This window comes from Saccoglossus kowalevskii, chromosome 14 (assembly GCF_978046115.1).
Source record: "Saccoglossus kowalevskii chromosome 14, keSacKowa6.1, whole genome shotgun sequence".
Taxonomy (NCBI): Eukaryota; Metazoa; Hemichordata; class Enteropneusta; family Harrimaniidae; genus Saccoglossus; species Saccoglossus kowalevskii.
The window spans coordinates 28,629,421-28,639,158 of NC_140654.1; the positions used below are offsets into that span (position 1 = coordinate 28,629,421).

The 9,738-nt window shown below is 37.7% G+C and overlaps 1 protein-coding gene across 1 annotated transcript in view; it reads right to left on the reverse strand.

The window, feature by feature from the left end:
* LOC100372452 (cullin-associated NEDD8-dissociated protein 1-like) overlaps positions 1–9,738 on the reverse strand; it is a 49,382-nt gene that overhangs the window by 39,309 nt on the left and 335 nt on the right. Inside the window, exons 2-9 of the mRNA XM_085508099.1 lie at positions 8,927–9,028; positions 7,491–7,558; positions 6,638–6,750; positions 6,182–6,282; positions 2,734–2,800; positions 1,518–1,616; positions 1,156–1,282; positions 652–760 (exon numbers count right to left, since the gene is read on the reverse strand). Coding sequence (XP_085364225.1) covers positions 652–760; positions 1,156–1,282; positions 1,518–1,616; positions 2,734–2,800; positions 6,182–6,282; positions 6,638–6,750; positions 7,491–7,558; positions 8,927–9,028 — 786 coding nt within the window. The remainder of the gene's footprint in view (positions 1–651; positions 761–1,155; positions 1,283–1,517; positions 1,617–2,733; positions 2,801–6,181; positions 6,283–6,637; positions 6,751–7,490; positions 7,559–8,926; positions 9,029–9,738) is intronic.

Below are 9,738 nucleotides of genomic sequence, written 5' to 3' on the forward strand. Positions count from 1 at the left end.
AGCTTCGTTTCGTCAGTGATTGCTAGCAATGACTTAAAATATTTGTTCGTTGTCGATATTTTTGGCGTCGTGATGAGAATTTCCTTAGCGATTATTTACAACTGATGTACTGGGTAATTTGTAATGACAAATTAACAGAGTATATTTTACCAGGGACGTACTAGAGATTTCACACGTCTTTTGTACAACCACGGTTGACACCATGACTGCACATCTGGCGGATATCCCGATTGCTTATACCATGGATGTAAATGCTTATACATGTACATTGTATTTACGTGATAGATGTGTGAAAATATACCTTTGTTGAGAGAGTGACGTAAAATTGCGCGGTGTCATCACCGGGCGAACTCATTGAATACAAACAATAGACTGACTGGACAGACGGCCAAACTAAACGGATACATTTTAAAATTAACCATGACGCAAAAAATAGGTGGCCGAACTATTTGAGTGGCCGAATTGATTGAGCTTTTACGGTATTCGAATAATTTTCAGAATGGCTCCAAACTTAGGTAAGATTTTAGATTTGAACCTATAATGACCATTTATTACACAAAACTTCTGTCACAAACAACAAGTATACTTCCAATACAGATTTTATATCTTGCACAAATAATACTTGTTTGTGCAAATATTTTGTCTACACACCTGTATACAATATTCTCTGAGTTCATCATCCTCTTCTTCTTTACAAAATTTGATGATAAGTGGAATAATTCTTTCTAAATGCTCTCCAATACGATGGCCAGCTTGACGACTATGAAAATAAGAACACAGTATTTTGATCAATGGATTTAATTTGATTTGATTTTTATTTACAGAGGGTAGCGTGTTAGGCGAAAGGCCCTCTTTTTAGGGCAAGTTCCAGTTACCATGTGGTGACCTGCTACTAATTATGACAAGGTACTGCTAACTGTGCAGCCAAACATGGGAATCAATGCTCTTCTTGATGCTGGGTGGACATGTCACCATTAAGCACAACAAACATTTTCTAATGTCACATGGAGATTTGGGATCTTGTCCAGTCATGTATTTAATAATGGCTATACACATAGACAGGTGATACTTTGCAGCAATCAATACACTTTTATGGTCATTGAACAAAATACCAAATACAGTCCTATACTGGTCAAGTTTACAAAATGTTCTTACCTGATAGCACCAATACACTGTATGTATGTTCTTGTAGTAGAAACACTTGCATTCTGACTGAGTTCACATAGTAAATTATCCATTAATTCAACAAATAGGGCATTATTACAACTTACAACTAAATGACCTGAAAGACAGACAAATAAGCTGGGATAAGAAACTGATACAATGAGCTTTCACAAATTAATTACATACTGGTCACCATAAAGTTTACATTTCCTTGTAACATTAGCTTGTCATTAAAAATACTTATTTTTATCATGCTAGTTCAATGTTATCGATGAGCAAATGTTCTGGTAAGTGATAAGAATCCAGACATTCACAGTATATAAATGTATGGAACCCCTTGAGAACCTACTTACCTATGGCAATAATAGACCTTTTTCGCACAGCAAGCCTTGGACTGGTCAGTTGAGGTAATAAACTAGCCTGGATAGATGGGTGGAAACTCACCAACAAACCTACAAAACCAAAAATAAAATTATCTTATGTTTTTGCACCAAAATGATCACTGGTAAAAGTGTTACACATGGGGATATCACCATCTTCACCAGCCAAGGACCATTTATTCGGCCGAAGCCTCAACATTAATCCTTGGCAGATTTCACCACAATTTACTGTATATGTCACACGCCCTCAAACTATTATAAAGTTCACTTAGTCCATTTGCATCACCCAATCAGAACTAACGAAAGAAACTACATATTACTTGGTAAAATTAAAATGGCGGAATCAAATAAACGTGTTGCTAGCTTTTTCTCTGAACAAGCTTACTTATCATCAAAAGATAGCGCTTAGTGCTGTATCTGAGGAAAATGACGTGTTTGTTGCAAACACAGTCCATCAACCGTGTTGCAACGAAGACCGAATCGGGTCGATATGTTATCAGTTTTGACAGTTCTGTCAGTTTACTAAAACAGTTTGCACAAATATTTAGACATTCCATCGTCCTCATTTACTTAACCACAAAAAAATTTTGGAAACGTGTCAACGAATATAGACTTTCTGTTCTTTACTCCGGCTGAATCAGTGCAAAGCCTACACGCCATCATTGTGATGAACTCCTTGGGGACCCAATCAAATGACTCAATTTAGCTGCAGTGAAATACAGCTTTTCCTAACAGGATCACGCACGGGTTCGTGGGCCGGTTATGAATGGCCGGCTTTAGCGAAACTGTGCGATTCGGACGATGGGATATCACATACATAGATTTATTGAGCTGAGCCACCATCATCAAGTGTTAGAAGTGGTTACTATGCAGTTTGGGTCCAATATTAAACACAATAAACACAAACATTATTCCATAGTATGTGTACAAGTATATTGATATACATGTACACTGAACATACATAATTACTTTGGGTTAGGAGTACTGTAAGGGCTGATTCACTTAGACTGAGTTTAAACTTGAAACATTGCTGACGACCAATCTCAAACTGTTTCACTTTAACTTATAAAATATAGTGACCCTTCCCAATATTTGGATCAAATCATATTCAGTGAATGAATAAATTCTGCATTTTTGGTTCAGTATGAAAATTATTGAGGGAAAGAAAATATGGCTGTGGAAGGATTACCTCCAAATCTGCTGAGTAAGTCACCAAGGATGTCTAGAGCTTCTAACTGTACTGATACATCTTCTTGCTGTCAAATACAAATATATATATATATGTACATGTTAGTCATCACTGACTACTTAACATGTACTATACCATAGTCAGTTTCTAGACAGTGAGTCATAGTGAGTTTTGTAGCAGTGAAGTGATCACAATAAACAGTGGCAGGTGCATGCAACGTTAAGACAATGAGTCACCGTGACTTTCACTGGGATCCTAGGGAGTCACCGTGACTTTCACTGGGATCCTAGGGAGTCACCGTGACTTTCACTGGGATCCTAGGAAGTCACCGTGACTTTCACTGGGATCCTAGGAAGTCACCGTGACTTTCACTGGGATCCTAGGGAGTCACCGTGACTTTCACTGGGATCCTAGGGAGTCACCGTGACTTTCACTGGGATCCTAAGAAGTCACCGTGACTTTTACTGGGATCCTAGGGAGTCACCGTGACTTTCACTGGGATCCTAGGAAGTCACCGTGACTTTCACTGGGATCCTAGGAAGTCACCGTGACTTTCACTGGGATCCTAGGAAGTCACCGTGACTTTTACTGGGATCCTAGGAAGTCACCGTGACTTTCACTGGGATCCTAGGAAGTCACCGTGACTTTCACTTTTACTGGGATCCTAGGGAGTCACCGTGACTTTCACTGGGATCCTAGGAAGTCACCGTGACTTTCACTGGGATCCTAGGAAGTCACCGTGACTTTCACTGGGATCCTAGGAAGTCACCGTGACTTTCACTGGGATCCTAGGAAGTCACCGTGACTTTCACTGGGATCCTAGGGAGTCACCGTGACTTTCACTGGGATCCTAGGAAGTCACCGTGACTTTCACTGGGATCCTAGGAAGTCACCGTGACTTTCACTGGGATCCTAGGGAGTCACCGTGACTTTCACTGGGATCCTAGGAAGTCACCGTGACTTTCACTGGGATCCTAGGGAGTCACCGTGACTTTCACTGGGATCCTAGGAAGTCACCGTGACTTTCACTGGGATCCTAGGAAGTCACCGTGACTTTCACTGGGATCCTAGGGAGTCACCGTGACTTTCACTGGGATCCTAGGAAGTCACCGTGACTTTCACTGGGATCCTAGGAAGTCACTGTGACTTTCACTGGGATCCTAGGGAGTCACCGTGACTTTCATTGGGATCCTAGGAAGTCACCGTGACTTTCACTGGGATCATAGGGAGTCACCGTGACTTTCACTGGGATCCTAGGAAGTCACCGTGACTTTCACTGGGATCCTAGGAAGTCACCGTGACTTTCACTGGGATCCTAGGGAGTCACCGTGACTTTCACTGGGATCCTAGGAAGTCACCGCGACTTTCACTGGGATCCTAGGAAGTCACCGTGACTTTCAGTGGGATCCTAGGGAGTCACCGTGACTTTCACTGGGATCCTAGGAAGTCACCGTGACTTTCAGTGGGATCCTAGGGAGTCACCGTGACGTTCACTGGGAGAAGCAGTGACTTTTACAGAATTTTAACTTTTTGAATTCTCTTAAACTACCAAATTGTAAAAATTGACCCAGAATAAAGCAGTAATTAACTGTAGGCCAGAATGATGTGTGTCTAACAAAGTTTAAATATTGTGGACCAAAATAACTACCGTATTTATCCGGGTATAAGCCCTGGGTCCTGAACATGGAAAATTGCCAAAAAGAAGGGGTGGGCGTTTGCCAGGAGATCCCCGGCAAAAAAAACGAAAATTCGCAAAAATTGACAACACGCAGATTGAACTGCGACAAGGAATAGAACGGCAAAAGAAAACATGCAACAGAAATAAATGAAAAATATGCAACACTAGAAGTAAAACAAAAATAATGTATTGCTTATAATGTGACAAATAAACCAGAAATAATAAAAACCGACAGTGAGGAATCATTTGAATTAGGATTTTCCCACCAACAAATACGCCCGATACGCGTGAACTCAAAATGAATTAAAATGTCAGGGGTTAAACTGCGTAAAATGATTTCCGGTCTCGACAAATTACGAATCAACCGTCATACAAGATCAATAATAATTTACAAATTTACACAGTAAAAAGTATAAAAATTCATAGCTGTTTGAAAAAACTTCTCAGATCTTTATTTGTACGTTCATTGCCATCTTCGTCAAACTCAAAACCCTCAAAGTCCAAGTCGGCGTCACTGTAGCCGTCAAACAAAACCCCGACAACTTATTCCTGCAGTTCGTCGATATCGTCTCACACAATTTGGACTTAGCACTTTTAATCCACGGATTTCGCAGTCTGTCAGCTTGGCACTTTTCATTCATGTCTAATCATAATAAAGAGACAAGAAAAATGGGGTCGCTCTGCTGCGATGGCACAAGATGCTTTTGTTTACAGTCTAGCAATCATCTTTGACCTTTATGCATCTGCTTTACTGATTGGCTAAGAATGACATCACTACTAGTATTTCATCATAAAGGTCAAATCGTGACATTGCTTATTAATCACGATGAAAGTTATCATTCAGCAAGTTCCGGCGGTTGGAATGTCTCACTATATGGATATCGCGGTGGACTTGAAATAGCAAGTTTTTTTTTATCCAATGACAGAAGAATAGTTTTCATGACAGAAATGCAATAGCGGTGATAAAAGATGGTAAAAAAGTTGGCAGTCTTCTGTGTGACATTCAAAATTGCTGGCCCCAGTTATGGATTCGCAAGCTGCTACAAAATATTTATAAAGCCAAAATAACGCGATTTCAATCATTCTCCCAGGTACGGGTTGCTACAATATTGCAACATTGTTTTCATTGTCGACGACACTATAAAGCCGAACAAGTGCGACACTTGCTTAGCGGCTCTCCTTATGCGATTTGCTTGAATCGTTTCTAAGGAAGCACAAACCATGGACGTACCAACCAAACGGCCGGCCCTTTTTAGGGCCACGATATATTTCAAAAAGAGAACTACCGTTTCTGCTTTAATATTTATTTTTATAGACTTGCTGACTGTTATGATTCTGAAAAAAAACAGCGGTGAACGCGCTGCCCTGAAGGCAGAAAGCTGTCACAGCTATTTTGCTTTCACCCCTTGTTTTACGCAATTAACAATTTTTATAAGTATCACAACAGACTTCAAGAAAGTCAACTGTTAATACAACCACAGTCAACGAATATTTATCAGTTTTTTGTTTTGTGTAGAAAAAGACCCCTGGGCGTGACCTCAACTCCTTTATTGTGTCAAAAGTGGGGGGTGGGTGTTTGTCCAGGCATGGGCTCTTACCCGGATAAGTACGGTACTAGTCAGTCAGAAAACAACAGATCAAATAATAAACTGACATACATGTGTCATGCCTTTCTATCAATAAACGAATATATGTATAAGCATGCACAAAAAAATGATGACATTTATGTTTCAAGGCCACACACAGGACCTGATGACATCATTACATTACCTTAGCTATAGCACTGGTCAATCTTCCAGTAATACGTTTGCATATGTTACCAGCCAAGGGAGACGAGGCCGGTGGAAGTTCATTAATAACAGTCTTCAAACCTAGAAGAATATACAACACTGATTAGAATGTTGGTAATCCTGATCAACCAAATTTATATAATGTTGCACATGTAGAGGTAATCTTGTTACACTTTTCAGGGGAGCCTCAACAAGTACAGTTTTCTGAAAGTTTTTGGCCTTTGTTTTTACCGTGATGGTTGCCAGGCAATAAAAATGCCTGGATGTGTGCCCAGGGAATAATCAGAAAAGGTGTTGCAACCATAACTCCATAGTTAACAATATATTCATGGAAAATTAAGCTGATACTGATTTGACCCTTTGACCTCCTTGAACTGAACAGCAATTGTTCCCTAGCATGACACTGTATTAATTTGAATGGCTAAAAATAACTTACCTATGCTGGAAATATCTCTAAGTTGTTCTTTATCTGACAACATATTACTACATAATGTATCAACTATGGTTTCAACCTGGTATTCCTTGACTTTGCTCACCAGAGGTCCAAGGCTACAGAGAAAAGTAATAACAATGAAAAAGTTAAAAACCCCCACAGATGTCATAGAGTCATGTTCAATATGGTTTTCATGGGACTTATACAATGCAAGCGAAAAGAAAATTTGTGTTCAAATATTATGAAGACACATGCTATACACGTTGGATGTGTTACATTGTTAACTTTTAACTAGCATGTAACTCACAAAGTTGTAAACAATTTTCAATATGAAGAATGGTGGGAAACGAGGATTAGAATTGGATGTCAGAAGTACTTATTTATCTCAAAGAACATTGTCTTGACATAAGGTGTGAGTACAGTAAAGTTTTAAATGGCTGCACTGCTTTAAACTTTGCTGTGACAATTGTCTAAAATTCACAGAAAACAAATATTAAATTGATATCTCAATATTCCAGTGAACTTTAGAAAGGTAATACAGTCAAGCTGTTATATTATTATATTTGTTCAGGAAATAACGAGATGGTGCAAAAACACATTTATTAGAGCTGATCAAAATTAAATAAGTTTGACTTGGGGAAAAATTTAAAATTGTTTTATAAACGAAATGCTAATTAATATTTTGGTTTTTTAACAAAGGCAACATTTTCAAAAATATTGCTGTAAAGGTGGTTACATAAGACCAAATGTAAACAAAGGTTGCTTATACATTACACCTTGGGACTACCTAAAAGTGGTCACTATATGCAGATCTTTATATAGAGGTACTTTACATTATTACTGTTATTTTTCATACCATTTGACAGCTAGATTTTGTACTTCACCATTCTTATCTTCAAGCAACTTCAGCAACATCTTAACCACCTGTACAATTTAAAAGAAGTATTCTTTGTGTAAATTGAAAGAGCCTATCTTCACAGCCATTCACAGTGCACTAATGCTGGTCTATGCTGCTGCAAGTATATCAAGCAAAACTAATTGAAAGATTCATTATGGAAAAATTGCATTCTGCATACTCTAATACCAGTAAAGGCAATCAGTTTGTATCACAGTAAAACAAGCAGCCTCTCGCTGTTAGCAATGCACATTTCAATTATAGAACTGAAGATATCATTAATACAATAAACAAATCTGAGAGAGGTGAATCTGGGGTATCTACAATCAGTTTTTTAACAAGAATTTGAAAACACCACTTTTTACCAAAAATGACAAAAATATTAATCAAAATTAGAGAATTGAAGATATCATCACGAAATGAACAAATCTGAGAGAGGTCTGTTCAAGGTACATGTACACCAAGGATCAAAGCAATAAGAATTGTAGTTTTCAAGAAGAAGTCGAAAAAGTATAAAGTTGACACGGACGACGAATGACGAACGCCGACAGACAATCACTCATATGGTAATAGTTCAAAAAAAAGTTTCAGGTGAAAAATATATCTTGTTTATACAATATTTAAATTAGGTCGCAATATTTGGAAGTTGGAAAAAGTTCCTCCTATCCCTCACCTGAATCCTAACACTCCACCTACTTCCAAAAGTTTTGTATAAGTGGAAAGACCCTTAACCTAAACTCTAAACTTAACACTTCAAATCCTCCAATGAAGTTATATATGCCCCTTCAGATAACTACATTTTGTACAGGTGTCCTGAAGAGGAGCATATATGCAATTAAGGAGGGGCACTGAGGGGGCAAGGTCAGGATTAGCATTATGGGTGAGGGGGCCTTAAGGAACCCTCACCAGGAGATATCTGTTTGAAGACAAGAACAGCAGCAAGTAATGGACAAAAGGTCAATCCTATTTTTTTTATTAAGTCCAAATTTGTTAAAGCACTGGATTGTTAATAGGATTAATTTTCCGTTAATTTCTTTTACTGAAATTGAAATGACAATGGGAAATAAAAGCCGAATTACTTGTTTAAACAACAAGAACAATAGTATCCCACGATTCCATGGTGCAATTCCAGGGATTGAGGAGCAGTACTTTAATTAAAGGCATATGTTGACTTATTATGGACCTTAACAAAAGTATAGGAGCTCAGCCTAAGTCTGGCAGTGGTAAACGCTTATGTGTGAGAAAAACCACCTACTTTTATGATTAAATTCAAGAAAAAAAAATTCATATTATATTATATGTGGCATTGTATTTCACTTCAGTGTATCATAAAAAGATAACCCCACTAAGAAAATGTTATATTATTTGAAATTCTTGAACTAGAGTGAGCACTTTACCTTTCTTTCACTGTCATCATCAAGTTTAATTGAATCTTTTTGTAACTCGCACATCAAATCATTGGTAGCCATGAAACGAAAATCCTTATCACTGGATGTCATCTGAAACAAGAGCAAGTTAAAAAAAAAAGGTCCAATATTGGTAAATTTATTTTTAACTTTATGTTTATGTCAAATTTAAATAATTTCTTTTGTTTACTTCAGACATGGAAGCTTTATCAGCGCGTGATGGAAATAGAATCCTGTCAGTGATGCAAATATTTGTATAGCACAAAACTTTCTTCATTGCAATTTATTACTACAACCAAAGAAAAGATATATAATAATAAAGTTATTACAGGAATATCTCAAAGTATGCAATCAGGCAGTATGTTAACTCAACCATCTTCGCTACGTGGTGGTAAATACGATCACCATACTGCCTTCGTGTATACTTTGTAGTATTTTGGTAATAATATTAATTAGAAAATTATGGGAAACACAGACTGGAGTTATCTGTATCATTACGTTTCTGAGAAATATTCTTTTATTTTTAGAAATCAAATCAACAAATGAAGATTAATATTAGAATAGAAAGATGCAGATTTCGTGTGAATGAGAGATACTAGTAAATTGTTTTGAAATTGAAATTCGTGAGGTGCTGAGAACGGGAAGAAATCATTCGCGCAAAAATATGAACTTTTGACTCGTTCGTTCAAGAACTGACACCTCAGACTCATTATATTATTAAATTTTCATTTTGCAATCATTCCCGGTGCTGTCATTCTTTCAAAACATCATAGGATATCACTTTAAACGAACTACGAAACAAT